Raw genomic sequence first — 14,285 nt, 5'->3', positions numbered from 1 at the left:
GCGCTCCGTCCGGGGCCGGCAGCGCGGGGTTCGGCTGCCGCAAGTTCTTGGGTGTCGTGGTTCGGAGGTGCTCTGTAGGGATCGATCGCACGGTTTTGTGTGGGTCGCAGTGGGTGTGCGCTAAGGGCTCTGGCGTTCTTCCTGACCGGTACGGTTCTCGGTTCAGGTGGTGACGATAAAGGTTTGGTTTGAATCGAGTTCTGTAGTCGAATATAACCGAACAGCCCCTATCCGAATTAGGCCGAACCCAGCCGAGCTCGGCCGAACTGAAATTCTGCTGAATTTGTATTTCCCGATGTGTAAAGTGACAAGGACTCTGCTGTGTTCCAACACACGAGCAAGAACAGCAGCAAAAGCTACTCCTGAGGTTAATTTACCCCCATGGAGCCGGCCAACACCACAAAAGGGAAAGACACTGACAGTAAATAGGCAATATTCTTTATTGTTTTCTTCCACCGCTCCTTGGTGGCTTTCCTTAACAAACATTACTGACGCCTTGAGTATGTCCCGCAGCATTCCCAAACTTCAAACCGCTGGGATCGCACAGGGATTCCAACACATTCCGCTGGCGCGCGCTCGGTCCTTGCACCAGGATCTGCCCCGGGTGCTCTCGTGCCCGTTAATTAGCGCGAGCGCAGTCAGTGCCTAATGAGCTCCTGCCCGAGCCCGCGCTGCCGTTCGTGGCCGTGCTGAAAGGAATGAGAAGGAGGTGTCTACAAAGAGTGTGGCTGCTGGTAGGGAAACCCGGACACTGAGAGGTGAAAGAAGCAATGACCGGAACCGTAAATTCCAGAGGAATTCCGCTAATTGACAGAGACTGCTGGTCACCCGAGCCCGTGCGGAGTCCCTGGACTTGAAGAAAAAGAACACGCACAGAGGAAGGGGGGGATGCACATCAGAAGGCGGTCTGCATCAGGCGACTTGGGGAAGTTTGTACCTCCCAAGTACCTCAGCCGATGGGGAAGACAGAGGGAAATGCGCCCGAGAAATTAGGATAAAAAGGAGGCTGCGTCCTCCAGCAACTTGAGACACCCCATGGGAAATGTCCATGGCCTCTCCCTTTATTCAAATAAAGTTACAGGACTCCAGTGTCTCCTTTTGGACATAAACTTACGGTGTTTGTGGATTAATTTTCCTGACAGTGCGACGGTCAGACAGCCCCCGGGACGCGGCAGCGGGAGAGCCCCGAGCTGGGCGAGCTGAACGTGAGGCGGCTCCGCTTGCCCGCCCTCAGGGAGCCGAGCCGAGCCGACGCAGCGAGCGGCTCCGAGTTCGGCCGAACCAAGCCGAGTTCAGCCGAACCGAGCCGAGCCGAGCCGAACGGAGCGAGCGGCTCCGAGTTCGGCCGAACCAAGCCGAGTTCGGCCGAACCGAGCCGAGCTCAAGCGAACGGAGCGAGCGGCGCCGAGCTCAGCCGAACGGAGCCGAGTTCAGCCGAACGGAGCCGAGTTCAGCCGAACCGAGCCGAGCTCAAGCGAACGGAGCGAGCGGCGCCGAGCTCAGCCGAACCGAGCCGAGTTCAGCCGAACGGAGCTGAATAATTCAAAAAGCATAAACAAGCCCCAAAGTCTCAGCAGCAGGGCCGGCACAGGGAGGCAGGGTTGGAATTTTCTTTGCTATGCTGCAGGTGTATTCAAGGCATCATTCCTCTTTGTTTGACAGAAGGAAGACCCAAAAAAAATTCTTACCAAGACAGGATCTTTTCTTTCCTGTCTATCCAGCAGCCAAATACCACCAGCTAGCTATCCATATCTTAAAATCAGCTGGAGAACTGACCTCGGCCCAGACAGAATCACAGAACTAAAACTGAGATAAGATACACCTGAAAAAGCCTTTCATGCTGGATGTTAATGCACATCATTGAGGCAAATGTTAATGCTCTGCATCCCAGCAGAGTGATCATCAGCTGCCTTGGCAGGCAGATGGGTTTGGAATCTGTGGTTCCTTTTGTCTTATGTCTGTGGGATGGTGCAGTGCTGACAAAAGGGACTGGGACATGGAGCCCTCCCTGCAGGGCTTGTACAGACATCAGCCCCCCCCACTCTGCCAAACCCACCCACCAAAACTGGCTTCCCATCACCGGGGACTGCAGGGAAGCGTGTGCTGCAATGGGATCATGGATTCCAGTCCAGGAGCTCTCCCTGTCTCAGGATTCAGCTGTGCCTTCAGGGGACACTCGCCAGTGCCTTGTTTCTGTGCAGATGTGCAGGTGAGAACCAGGGACGCTGCTCTGGAGGGTGCTGGGCCCTTGCCAAGGGAGGTCACCCTTGGTGTTACCCACTGGGGGAGGACGGGGGTGTTGTGCACGGCCAAAATGGCATCAACGCTGCATCAAAACGGGTGGGGGGATTCTGCCCCACTCAGGGGAGACCCCACCTGCAGAGCTGCCCCAGCCGTGAGGTCCAGCACAAGAAATCTGTGGAGCTGCTGGAACAAGCCCAGAGGAGGCACCAGGGCTGCTGCAGGGCTGGAGCCAGGCTGGGAGAGCTGGGGGTGCTCACCTGGAGAGGAGAAGGCTCCAGGGAGAGCTCAGAGCCCTTGCAGGGCCTGAAGGGGCTCCAGGAGAGGGACTGGGGACAAGGCATGGAGGGACAGCACCCAGGGAATGGCTCCCACTGCCAGAGGGGTGGGATGCATGAGAGATTGGGAATTAGGAATTGCTCCCTGGCACAGGGTGCCCAGAGCAGCTGCCTCCTCTCAGCAGGACATGGGTGATCTGGGAGAGCACAGGGCCCTGGTGTCCCTGGGCTGGCAGAGATGGATGAGCACAGAAGGGATGAAGGTGAAAGCTCTCCAGCCTTGGCCCGTGACGTGAGCGGGCGTTTGCTGCGTGAATACATCGGGACTATCACCAGCAAACACACGTGGGGTTTCCCCACAGACACTGGGTGATTGTCATGCCAAGGGCAGGGCAGGGGGTGACACAGCAGAGGGGGTGGCAGGGCAGGGGGTGCAGTTTACACTCGTGGCTTCTTTCCAGCACCACGCTGGGTTTTGGTGCTGGAACTGGGGGGAGTGCAATTGACATGGGGCTGAGAAAACAAACAGAACTCGACTAAAAAGGGCAAGTTTTGTGTGTGACTGGGTTTAATACTTCCTTCAGTCCTAAAATTGTTTTCTCACAGTATGTTTCAAGCCTAGGAAAATGATAACATAGGATGGTTTCAAAGCCTAAACAAATCTCACTGAATGCTGGTTTTCATTAATGATTCCAGGGCACTCCAGAAAACATTTCTAGACTTGCCTTGTTCACAATGGCTCCTTTGATGGCCAAAATAAATACATGAGGGATAAATATGTGTATTTTTAGCCAAGTATTTTGCTCAGTAACACGATGAAAAAGCAAAAAAAAACTTTAAAAAGCAATACTTTTTTAAGTCTTGCAAACACTGAGATTTTCATGTACACAGACTTCTCCTGCCAGTTTCTTAGGGACAGTAAATTGTTGGTAACATGCCCTGTTACCCTGCCATTTCATGTCCATTTCCATGTCTGTTGTGTTGTTAGTCTGCCTCCTGCTTTGTGGTTTATTTGGGTAAACTGCCTTTTTTTGAATTGTTTTTGTTACCTTTTGTGAGCATGCCACAGGGTGCCAATAAATGAGAATGTTAGTGCTCCTTCTGACTGCTGCTTCCCTCTGCTTGCTTGTGACCTAATCCTGAATCTCTGGCCAGCCTGCTGAGCTGAATTTTCCTGATCAGAAAAGGAGGAGCAGTGGGTGAAGAGACCCTCCAGCCAAATACTGACAGGAAAAGCTTCACCTCTGTGCAGTTATAAACGTTCTGTGTCAGGGCTGCATCACTCGGGGCAGTGAGTGTTTCCCACAGGTTATTTTTTCACACTGGTATCTGCTTGCTTTATCTCTGATTATTCTTGCTTTATCTCTGGTTATATTACTTTACCTCTGGTTGTACTCACTTGGCTGGTGTTGAGCCAGAGCAGGACATGCACAGCAGAACAAGGAAAAGGAACGTGACGAAGGCGGCGAGGCCGACCCAGAAGGCGATGACGATGGAGTCTGTGGGCACGGCAGAAATAAACACAGCAAGGTGATTCACCCTCCCTACTACAGGTGTGTCACCTGACTCATTTCTCCTTTCAGAGAGAGCGGTCTGAGTGCCAGTTTGTTAAAGGGAGCCTCCTAGCAGTGCCTGGCGATGGGGATGAGGCAGGGAAAAGCCTCTGGAGTGTCCTGGTGCCCAGACCTGTGCAGGTAACTGAACATGGGTCCTGTTGCACAACCACAGGGCAGGACGCCTGAGTGGTCACTGCAGGGTCCTTGGGGAGAGGCCCTCAGGGAGGGAATCCCAGCCCTGGAAGGTTTTATACCAGGAGGAACAGCAAGGGGGGGTTGTGGCACAGGGCCTGTGCCCCTCCCAGCACATCAGGGCAGGGGAAGGGAAGGGAAGGTGCCCCTTGCCCTGCAGCCTCCACGGAGGAGGGCAAGGTGCTGCCTGCTCTGCCAGGAGCAGATGGTTTATCTGAGGAACACATTGCCAGTGCCCAAGTGTGCCCACAGCAGGAAGGTGAGGTGAGGTGGCTGGGGGAGCAGAGGGAGCTGCTGTCCCACACAGGCTGCAGTGCTGTGCCAGTTTGATTGCTGAGCCCTGGGCTCACTGAGGATCTGCTCCTGCTCTCTCCCACAGGCTGCAGTGCTGTGGCAGTTTGATTGCTGAGCCCTGGGCTCACTGAGGATCTGCTCCTGCTCTCTCCCACAGGCTGCAGTGCTGTGCCAGTTTGATTGCTGAGCCCTGGGCTCAGTGAGGATCTGCTCCTGCTCTCTCCCACAGGCTGCAGTGCTGTGCCAGTTTGATTGCTGAGTCTTGGGCTGTGAATCTGCTCCTGCTCTCTCCCACAGGCTGCAGTGCTGTGCCAGTTTGATTGCTGAGCCCTGGGCTCACTGAGGATCTGCTCCTGCTCTCTCCCACAGGCTGCAGTGCTGTGCCAGTTTGATTGCTGAGCCCTGGGCTGTGAATCTGCTCCTGCTCTCTCCCACAGGCTGCAGTGCTGTGCCAGTTTGATTGCTGAGCCCTGGGCTCACTGAGGATCTGCTCCCATCCCCAGGACACCTTTGGCCACTGTTCCACAAAGGCTCCCTCCCTCCTGGGGCCACTGTGCTGCTGGCCTTGGGAAATCTGGGTGCCCTGCCCTGGATTCACAGCAGATGAGGTGGAAAAAGAAGGGTCACTGGCTCCAGGGACAAATATTGACCGAGATAAAATAAATCTTCCCCCTGAAAGTACAGAAAACATTGTGTTCTCTGAAACAGGAGCTGGATGTTTGATTGAGCGTTTCTTTGTGAAAAAGTTCAGGATGTGTTGGCATCAAAGGCACAAAGAGATTAAGGGAATTAGCCCAGCTGATTCCTTTGAAACCCAAAACTAGAGCTGGCCCAGCTCTGCCCTTATCAGAAACCTGAGTTTGGGCTGGGCTACTGAGAAATATCAGTGGCAAGGGGCAGCCTGTTTTGTTCTTCCTTTGCCCAGGGACATTTTGAGAAGCCCAAAGTTTTGAAGTGTTCCACACCACTGGGACAGAAATTAAGAGTTTGGATTTATAGAATTCCCTCTCAGAGCTGTTTTGGCTTCATCTTTTAAAAAGAGTTTTAATAGATTTCATGGAATTCACTGAAGCTAAATAAATTGGCTCCAGGGCTCAGGTGGAGCTTGAACCAAAATTTCCTGGGTTTAAATTCTGCAGTTAGTTGGGTTTTGTTTATTTGTTTGCTTGGTTTTGTTTGGTGTTCTTGATTTGTTTGGTGGTTTTTTTTTTTTTTTTTTTTTTTGGTTGGTTGCTTTGGTTTTTAACTGGAATAATGTATTTTCATATTTTACCAATCTATAAAAAGCTTTCCTATTTTGGAAAATTGCTAAATTTTACCATCACCTTTAGTGCACGTGTGCGTGCATGCTTTTAAATAGCCTATTAGATCATGGGCCAATTAAGATTTTTCCTTATTTTCGTGCAAAATTGAGAGAGATGCACAACACTACAAATAGAAAGCAAGACCATGGCTTTTTATCTGGGTTTAGATTCATTTTTATGAGACAAATTCAGTCTCAAAAAGATTCAGGGACCAGCCACGTAACAGAGGGAAAAAAAAAAAAAAAAGCAGAGATTCAGGTCTATGTTTCACATTAAAAGAATAAAATAAAACCCTAGGAGGCAAAACTGAGAGCACACAATAATCCCAGCACCAGCAGCTTCTCTGGGTATAGGAATGTAAATATTGTGCAAGGACAGGCAAAGTATATTCATTGCTTGACTGGTACTTTTACTCCAAACAGTGAAAAATCCCAGGCAGCTGTGGCATTGTTTCCCTTGGTGTTTTCATTAGCACTTGTAAGCCACTGTTCTCCCACTGGGATTTGGAGAAGGAAGGATGATAGGACCAAGAGGATGCACTCCCTGTTCCTCCTGGGCTGCTGACATGGAAAAATGTCTGTTTTCATCTTCTCAGAATATAAAAATGCCTGAAAGGTGGCAGACTTCTCTACTTCCTGCAGGGGTGGGGGCCAGAACGAGTGGGACTGAAAAGTCATTACAAGATCAGTTTACCCTGCTTTTTAATGGAAATAAGGCTGATGAGATCACCCATAAGCACATATGGGGTAATTTCCTCCACAAAACTGTCAACAAATTGAAATTAAATTTAACAGAGGGCGAGCATCTTGTCTCAGAAGCACAGTCTCTACAGATTCCAAGGGGCAGCTGAGGAAAAATGCCCCATGAATTGCCAGGGAGGGGAGTGCTGTAACACAAATGCCACCTCTGCTGTGCACCAGGTGATCCAAGTGGTAGGAAAATGTTATTAAGGAGAAGACAGGGGAAAAGTTTATTCGTGGTTTTTGGGTTTTGCTACGCCAGCCACCTGCCAGAGACTTACATCTAGCTCAGCTCAGCAGTTTGGGGTTTTCCTAGTGGAATCTGGGGGTAATCATCTGCCCTAACTTTAAAATAAGAGACTTAGATGAGCTGCTCCTGGTCCCAGCAGCAGCAAATGCAGCATTAGAGAGCAAGATTTTCTGTATGGAGGGATGTGGATATTCACACCACTTTCTTTAAGGTGTGGTGCTCTGAGTTTGGAGGCAATAAACCCTTGGCTGATCTGAATGCACAGAAAAGCTTTTCTAGAGGGAGTTTCTGCTCCTTTTCCCTACTGCTGTCTGAGCAAGCGAAGGACAAGCAGCTCCTAAGACAGACTTCAACTTTCACCATCAGAAAGGCAGTTTCTTGCATTGTTAGTGAGAGAGACATGAAGGTATTCTGAAAGTGCCCCACATTTTCCTGGGATATATAATAATTGCACTGTAATAACCTTGGGAAAAACAATTTTAGTTTCTGAATCCACATCTGAACAGTTTCAGCCATCCTCAGGGATGGGAGGGAAGCTCAAAGAATATGTTTGCAGCTTATTGTCCCTGGCTAGTGGAAACGTACATTTCCTTTAGTAAAAGTCTGAATGCTTACCAGTTGCATTGTCAGCCTTGTCCCAGGATGAAAACACAGTGTTTTTATGAAAACCTCTGCTCCTTCAGTGAACTCTGGTGGCAGTAGCACACAGGTCACTAGCACCCCGCACTACAAATTCACAAGTAATCACATTTCCCCTTAGCAAATGACCCCCAAAAAATCTGTCCCTGTAAACAAGAATTAGTGTCAGCAGTCTAATAGCTTCAGATACTGTAAGATAAAGCCCAGAGTGTTTGTTAGTAACTATCCAGCCTGAAGGCAAATACCCATTCACACAAACCAGGCACTGGCATGGACTCTACTGCAAGGAAACAAAACCAGGTCAGTGAGACGAGCAACATTTCCCCTGTGCTAGATTAGCATCTACCGCTCCACAATACTTACATTTATTAACCTTCAGTTTGCTTCCATCGACTGGAATCGGGTCTATGTAATCCCAGTAATATTCGTAAGACCAGAAGTACTCGGAGGAGTTTGTGCCGTTGGCCATGTCAGTGGTGCCTCTTCAGCCAGCCCAGCACTCCGACCCAGAGCTTTGCCTCATTGTGCTGCATTGGCCTCGGAAGGGGAATTGCACAACCTCTGCCTGTGCCAATCGCTGGGGTCCCGCGGCTCAAGGACTGCCTGGGGACTGGAAACATCCCGCGGCAGTTCAGTGAGACAGAAAAACATTCCTCGGGCTGTTCTAAACTGAGACGGGCGCCCTGTAACCCAGGGACAGGGTGGACAGGTGCCAGCTGGATCACAGGCCCTTCCCTCAGAGCAGTGCTCTGTCCTGGGAGCTCCTGGGCACGGCCGGGCTGGAAAACATTCCCGAATGTGTCTGATGGAAAGGGCTGGGTCTGCAGGGGCCACGCCAGGAGTGGCTGAAGGCCTCTTCAGCCTGGAGGGGCCGAGGTCAGGGCTCACCGGGGCTGCGGCTCCTCCTGAGGGGCAGCTCCGGCCTCTGCTCCCCGTGGCCAGGGACAGCCCCCAGGGAAGGGCTGCAGCTGGGTCTGGAGGGGTTTAGGCTGGATTTTAGGGAAAGGCTCATCCCCAGAGGGTGCTGGGCACTTCCCAGGCTCCCCAGGGAATGGGCACGGCCCCACAGAACTCCAGGAGCATTTGGAGAGCTCTCCACGGATACTCAAGGTGGGATTGTTGGGGTGTCTGTGCCTGCAGGGGCGGGACTGGATGATCCTTGTGGGGCCCTTCCAGCTCGGGAAGTTCTCTGAATTAGGAGTGACTTGATAAAACGCTTCATGTACTGGAATACCCACATCCTTTGCTTTGGTTCCACGACATTACGAGGTCCAAACGCCCCCGGGCGGTGCTGAGGCCGCTCCGGGAGCAGTTCCGGGGCAGCCTCGGTGCTGAGGCGGCTCCGGGAGCGGTTCCGGGGCCGGCCCCGGGAGCGGTTCCGGGGCCATGTCCGGTGTCACTGTCGCTTCCTCGGCGGGCGATTCGAAGGCGATGCTGGAGGCGGGTGCCTCGGCGGGCGAGCAGGACCTTCTGTCGCTGTGCCCGGCGCTGGAGGAGTCGCTGTCGCTGCTGGAGCCGGGCGCCGGCCGGGCGGGGCGGGAGCGGGCGGACGAGGCGCCCATGCCCATGGTGTTCCTGTGCGCCGGCTGCCGGCGGCCCGTGGGCGACACGTCCAGCTGGGTGTCTAACGACGAGGAGAGCGGCTGCATCCTGCTGCGCAGTGAGTGCCGGCCCCCCGCCCCGCGCCTCCCCTCACGGCCGCCATCCCTCCCTCCTTCCCTCCTCCCCTCCCGCTGCAGGTGCGGCCGCCAGCGTCGCCGTGGACCCGGAGCGGAAGATCTCCAACCTGCCCGGCGAGTGCGGATGGTGAGGGCCGGCCGTGGCTGGGCACAGCCCCGGGGAGGTCAGGGGTTGCCGGGGAAGGTGCCGGGGACAGCCCCGGGGAGGTCGGGGGTTGCCGGGGACAGGCCCGGTGGAGGGCCCGGAGCGCCGCTGTGGCCCTGGAACACTCCTTTGTGTGCTGGGTACTTTGTGGCCTGAGGCAGAGGGATTTCTCACAAGGACATGCAGTGGTGGACAAGGGGAATGGCCTTAGGATGAAGGAAGGCAGGTTTAGATTAAATATCAGGAAGAGTTTTTTCCTGTGAGGGTGGGCAGGCCCTGGCCCAGCTGTGGCTGCCCCTGCATCCCTGGCAGTGCCCAAGGCCAGGCTGGACACTGGGGCTTGGAGCAGCCTGGGACAGTGGGAGGTGTCCCTGCCATGGCAGGGGTGGCACTGGATGAGCTTTAAGGTCCCTACCACAATGTAGTGATTCTGATGGTCTTGCTGAGGTCAGTCAGCCTGAGGAGCTGCTGCAAATTCAGGCTGAAAGATGAGTGCTCATAATTTACACTGTCTAAAGCAAGAATGAATCCCTGAAAAAATGATAATGCATGATTGTTTGGGGATTTTTTTGTTTTGTTTTGTTTTTTAAGGAAAGGGATGGGGTGAGGTGCTTCGTTTTTTTTTTTTTTTTTTCCTGAATCAATGTTATTTCTCACTTACAGCTTAGTAGAAACCTTATTCTGCTCTGGCTGCTCAAAGACACTTGGCAGCATCTACAGGTGCACCTCAAGGAGCCTCGACTACAAGAGAGATTTGTTCTGTTTCACTGTTGACTCTGTGGAAAGGTAAGTACAGAATGTTTGTGTGCCAGCTCCACTGCCCTCACCAGGCACTGCACTGAGGGCTCTCCTGCTCTGTCTCTGGGAAGTGCAGACGTGGCTTTTGCTGCTGCTCTGCCCCAGAGTGGTTTTCTGAATTGCTGCTGTTGGCATCACAGTGCTCAGTTCTGAGGAGCATCACCTCTGTAAGGCAAATCCTAGGAAAAAGAAAAAACCAAAACAGCCAGGTCTGCCTTTTGTATGAGAAATTGCATTCCTGCCAAGCAAATACCAGCAGGTGCAGGGCACAGGAGGGTCCCTTCTCGTTTTCTCTGAGGAGTGCACAAGCCAAGCACCAGCCAGGCCTGTCTGGAGCCCCTTTGGGCTCAGCATTTCCAGCAGGCAGCGTGGCCAGAGGGGCTCAGGCAGCGCTTGGGGCAGGTCTGCCCTGTGCTGGCCACATCTGCTCTGTCTCTGGAGTGGGCAGAGGCAAATCTGACACCTGAGGATGTGCCTGAGGCTCTCACTCAGCCGTTTAAAATCTGTCTAGAAAGTGGAAGTGTGCTTGGGTTTGGTTGGTTTATGGCACTTGAAAGTGGCCTTAAGGCATTGTTCAATAAGTATATAGTGAATCAAGGCTTTGTGCCAGAGTTCCTTCATGCAAGCATTGTTCTCATGGACACCTGAACTAGTTTTAATGTCCAGTGTTCACCTGAACTAGTTTTAATGTCTCTGTTTCTTTCTGAGGTTCCCATTCATTTTGCTGTATTGCTGGGGATGTTCACCCTCGTGCTCTGGACAGTGCTTTTGGGTTTTTTTCTTAATTCCACAGCTATGATACCTTATTTTTTGGCAGTAGAATTCCCTAAAGCACTGACCTGGCTGCAGAATGCACTTTTCTTGGAGAGTGATGCTGCTTCTGCCTCCCAGCCAGCCGTGCACTGCCCTCGGTGTCTGTGCAGTTTTTCCCTGCAGCCCAGAGTCCGTGGCTGTCTCTGTCTCAGGGCTCTGGAGGAGTGCTGTGCTGGGATTTTGGCTTCAGGGGGGGAATCTGTGCATGATCTGAGCTGTGGCATCTCAGCTATATCCTAGGCACCCCGGGAAAGCAAGCTGTCATCCATGAGGAGCCACTGACTCTGGAAAGTCAAGCTGTCTTGGAAGAGGTGCTGGAAAGGGTGAGATTTAACCTTTTAATCAATAATTTGTTTGATTCACCTCTGTGAAACCTGAATGTGCTCCAATAGTTTCTGCAGAGCAGCTTATTTCACCCAGAGTAACTCAGTGCATTGTAGCATGTACTGGTCTGCTTCATGTCATTGGAATCCTGTGTTCTGCAAGATTTCCATAACTTTCCTTCCATTTTCATGGGAATTAGCATTTTCTGTCTGCCAAGCACAGCATTAGGTTCCTGTTTACGTCTCAGTAATTTGATATGTTGTTTCTAGGTAGTTCTGATTCACTTCTCCAGATCTTCACTTCACTTTTAGCCATGTTTCTTCTGCCTTTTGTGCAAATGGACTGAATGCTTTTGCTGTAGCTTTGTATTGAAATATAACATCATAAATCAGGCTGATGTTTTGCTCTACTAAAATCTGGTGACTGCAGGTGGGAAGGGCTGGGAGCAAATAGTGTAAGGAAGTTGGAGACTGAAGGTTGTCCAGCAGAGGCTGAGCGTGTGGCTCTGACACCAGGGCTGGAAAAAGTGGACAGTGAGTGTTAGAGCTGGGTGAGCTTTCACAGGATGAAAGGAGCAGGGAACGAGTCAAATGAAAGGGATTGGGGATGTGAGATGAGACTGGAGCCCTTTGTGACACCCACGGGTGCCCTTGGTGTGTGTGTGACCCCGCTCCTGGTCCTTTTGCAGGTGGACATGCTGTTCAAGGCTCTGGAGACAAGGCTGAGCACTGTGGAGTCGCGTGTGGCTGCCCTGCAGAGGCCGGTCTGACAGGAGAAGCCCTGAGCTGCAGGAGCAGGGCAGAGGTGAGGGCTGGCCCTGGGATCCTCCCTGGGAGCTCTGCAGGGACTGTGGGCAGCTGGAGGCCGTGGGTGGAAGCTGTGTGCTGGGGAGCAGCGCTGGCCAAGGCTGGGTCCCAGCCAAGGAGCTCCTCTTGTGTCCCTGAAGGGGAGACCCCCGGGGTTCTTTTCTTAATAAACACTTCTGATCAGACCATCTGTACACTTCTGCTTTAATGGAAATACTGATTTAAATGTTTGTCCCTGGAAGCAAAGCATGGATCTCCTGACTTCCCTGCTATTCAGTGTCTACTGAAAGTGCTGGGCATTTTCCTAAGCTAATGGAAAACCTCCCTGTGGTTCTGGGATTTCCAAAGGAACAGCATTAGGGTTTTCTTGTCTCCATAGCTTTAGCTTCACTCGTGCTCAAAGACAGGAACGATTCAATAACTATATGTGGTGAATTGTTAGTTTGGCAGGGCTTTTTTGCAAGTTCAGGGCTAAAATGTGATGTAAGAAAAGGCTTTTTTTGCAGCATTAGATTTTTGCAGCATTGCAGCTTTTCAAGCTTTCCAAGTCACCTCATTCCGATTTAAACTCTCTTGAAATATGCTTAATATGTTGGGCTTTTTTCATTGTTATTTTTGTTGGTGGTGGGTGGGGTTTTTTCTGTGTTTTGTTTTTTTTAATTTGGGTTTCTTTTTTGCCTGGCTTAGGAAAATTTAACAGATCCCACTTTTTCTCCTCCAGTTGAGTGTAATCTTCTTAATTCAAAAACCCTTTGCTGTGTGGTAAACCCTCTTGCCTCGTGAAAGGACAGGTAGGAGCTGTTTCGATGGCCAGTGCCACAGCAGTGCCCTGTGGCACAGAGGTTGCCAGGCAGTGGGGAGCCCTCTGCCAGGCAGACACACCTGGCCAGGTGCCTGCGGCTGCTGCTGCTGTGCCTGCCTGATGAGGTGATACCCAGCCCGGCTCCACTGCCAGACAAAACCCAGCAGCGTCCCTGTGAGTCCCAGCAAACTGGGCTTTGTCACTCAGCCTCTGCTTCCACTGCTTTGGAGGGGCTGGATCCCAGTCTCACCCCAGGATTGCCCCTCCATCCTTTTTCCCCACTTTTCCGTTCCAATTGTGGGAAATACTTGGGTTTTGGTTTTTCCCCCTGCAGCTCACTGCAGATCCCAAAACCCCACAGGAGGGAAGATGTGCTTCCACCAGCAGGTGAGGAGCCTGATTTTGGAGTGTTTGATGGAATTGGCCCAGGAGCTTTTACTGCTGGGCTTCCCCAGCCTGTCCATGGCAGGTCCAGCCTGTGCCTTCAGCTTGGAGCCCTCAGTCCTCAGGGGAAGGGAGCTTTGGGGAAGTTCTCACAGCTCTGCCCAATGCTCTGGGAATTGTGATGTTTTCCTGGAAGTGGGCTGTCCATTCTGACCCGTTTTCTTCCCTCTCCCTGCAGACTGTACCTGCTGAAAGGCTGAGGTGACACAGGATCCGTGAAATCCCTGACTCCCCGGGCCTTCCTGAGGCTGAGGCCGCGTTTGCTGTCAGTGACCGCAGAGGGGAAGATGCTAAAGACTGAAAACTTGGCGTTTTTTCTCCTGAATCCCAGGACTCTCTCTGCAGCTGTACACTGTCCATCTCTTAAAAGAGTTTCTGGCTTTTTAAAGGTTCTTACATTCTGCAATATTTATCTGTAACTCCATTAAAAAGAGTCATAGTGTATCAATGTGGTGTTACTGACTTTGTTTGAGTTGGTTAATTAAAGCAAATTATTGATAAGGGGTTTGAGCATCCCTTAGTTGGAGCTGGCAGCTCCTATTTAATTTCTCTTCATTCCCTTAATTCCTTTCAATTATTTCTTAAGCAATTACTGCAATTAGGATATACAATAAGGACAGCAGCATTTCTACCCTGCTGGATTGGGAAATCCAAGCCCAATTCCTTGGAGAGATTGAGGGGATGGGTTTTGACAGTGGGACTTTGGTGAGGAAGGAAGAGGAGCGGTCCCACAAAAAGTGGTTAAGGCCAGTTCTGCTGGTTTTGGGTGTTCCTACCCAAAAAATCACCCTGATTAAAGGGAACGTGAGGAAGCAAGGGGCCCTGTGCTGGGGTGGGTGTGCTGGCACCCCTCCAATTCCAGCCGGAGGTGCTGGGCACTGCCAGACTGTGGGACACGGTTACTGAGAGGCTCCACTCACTGCCTGATCCAGAGGGTTTGCCCATTATTTCCTGGCGTGCTCTGCACCGGGCAAGTCATT

The 14,285-nt window shown here is 51.8% G+C and overlaps 2 protein-coding genes and 1 long non-coding RNA gene across 3 annotated transcripts; 2 read left to right on the top strand and 1 right to left on the bottom strand.

Annotated features, from left to right (window-relative positions):
- Nucleotides 1-416: 416 nt before the first annotated feature.
- MRAP (melanocortin 2 receptor accessory protein) lies at nucleotides 417-8,830 on the bottom strand. Its single transcript, XM_036404260.1, has 4 exons — nucleotides 8,733-8,830; nucleotides 7,858-8,104; nucleotides 3,919-4,018; nucleotides 417-689 (listed from the first exon to the last, which is right to left on the bottom strand). Exons 2-4 carry the CDS (start codon nucleotides 7,961-7,963, stop codon nucleotides 620-622), a joined length of 276 nt encoding a protein of 91 aa, XP_036260153.1. The 5' UTR covers nucleotides 7,964-8,104; nucleotides 8,733-8,830; the 3' UTR covers nucleotides 417-619.
- LOC118699978 (uncharacterized) lies at nucleotides 1,491-5,752 on the top strand. The gene is made up of 3 exons (XR_004982157.1): nucleotides 1,491-2,209; nucleotides 3,938-4,072; nucleotides 4,575-5,752. It is a non-coding gene; the product is annotated as an uncharacterized LOC118699978 (long non-coding RNA).
- An 8-nt stretch (nucleotides 8,831-8,838) lies between the features above and the next one.
- On the top strand, nucleotides 8,839-13,749 carry MIS18A (MIS18 kinetochore protein A). The gene is made up of 5 exons (XM_036404257.2): nucleotides 8,839-9,154; nucleotides 9,234-9,300; nucleotides 9,982-10,104; nucleotides 11,159-11,252; nucleotides 11,942-13,749. Exons 1-5 carry the CDS (start codon nucleotides 8,881-8,883, stop codon nucleotides 12,020-12,022), a joined length of 639 nt encoding a protein of 212 aa, XP_036260150.1. The 5' UTR covers nucleotides 8,839-8,880; the 3' UTR covers nucleotides 12,023-13,749.
- Nucleotides 13,750-14,285: the final 536 nt, after the last annotated feature.

The sequence above is a fragment of the Molothrus ater genome, chromosome 2, assembly GCF_012460135.2.
Source record: "Molothrus ater isolate BHLD 08-10-18 breed brown headed cowbird chromosome 2, BPBGC_Mater_1.1, whole genome shotgun sequence".
In the NCBI taxonomy this organism is placed as follows: Eukaryota; Metazoa; Chordata; class Aves; order Passeriformes; family Icteridae; genus Molothrus; species Molothrus ater.
This window is presented reverse-complemented; position numbering and strand designations above follow the sequence as displayed.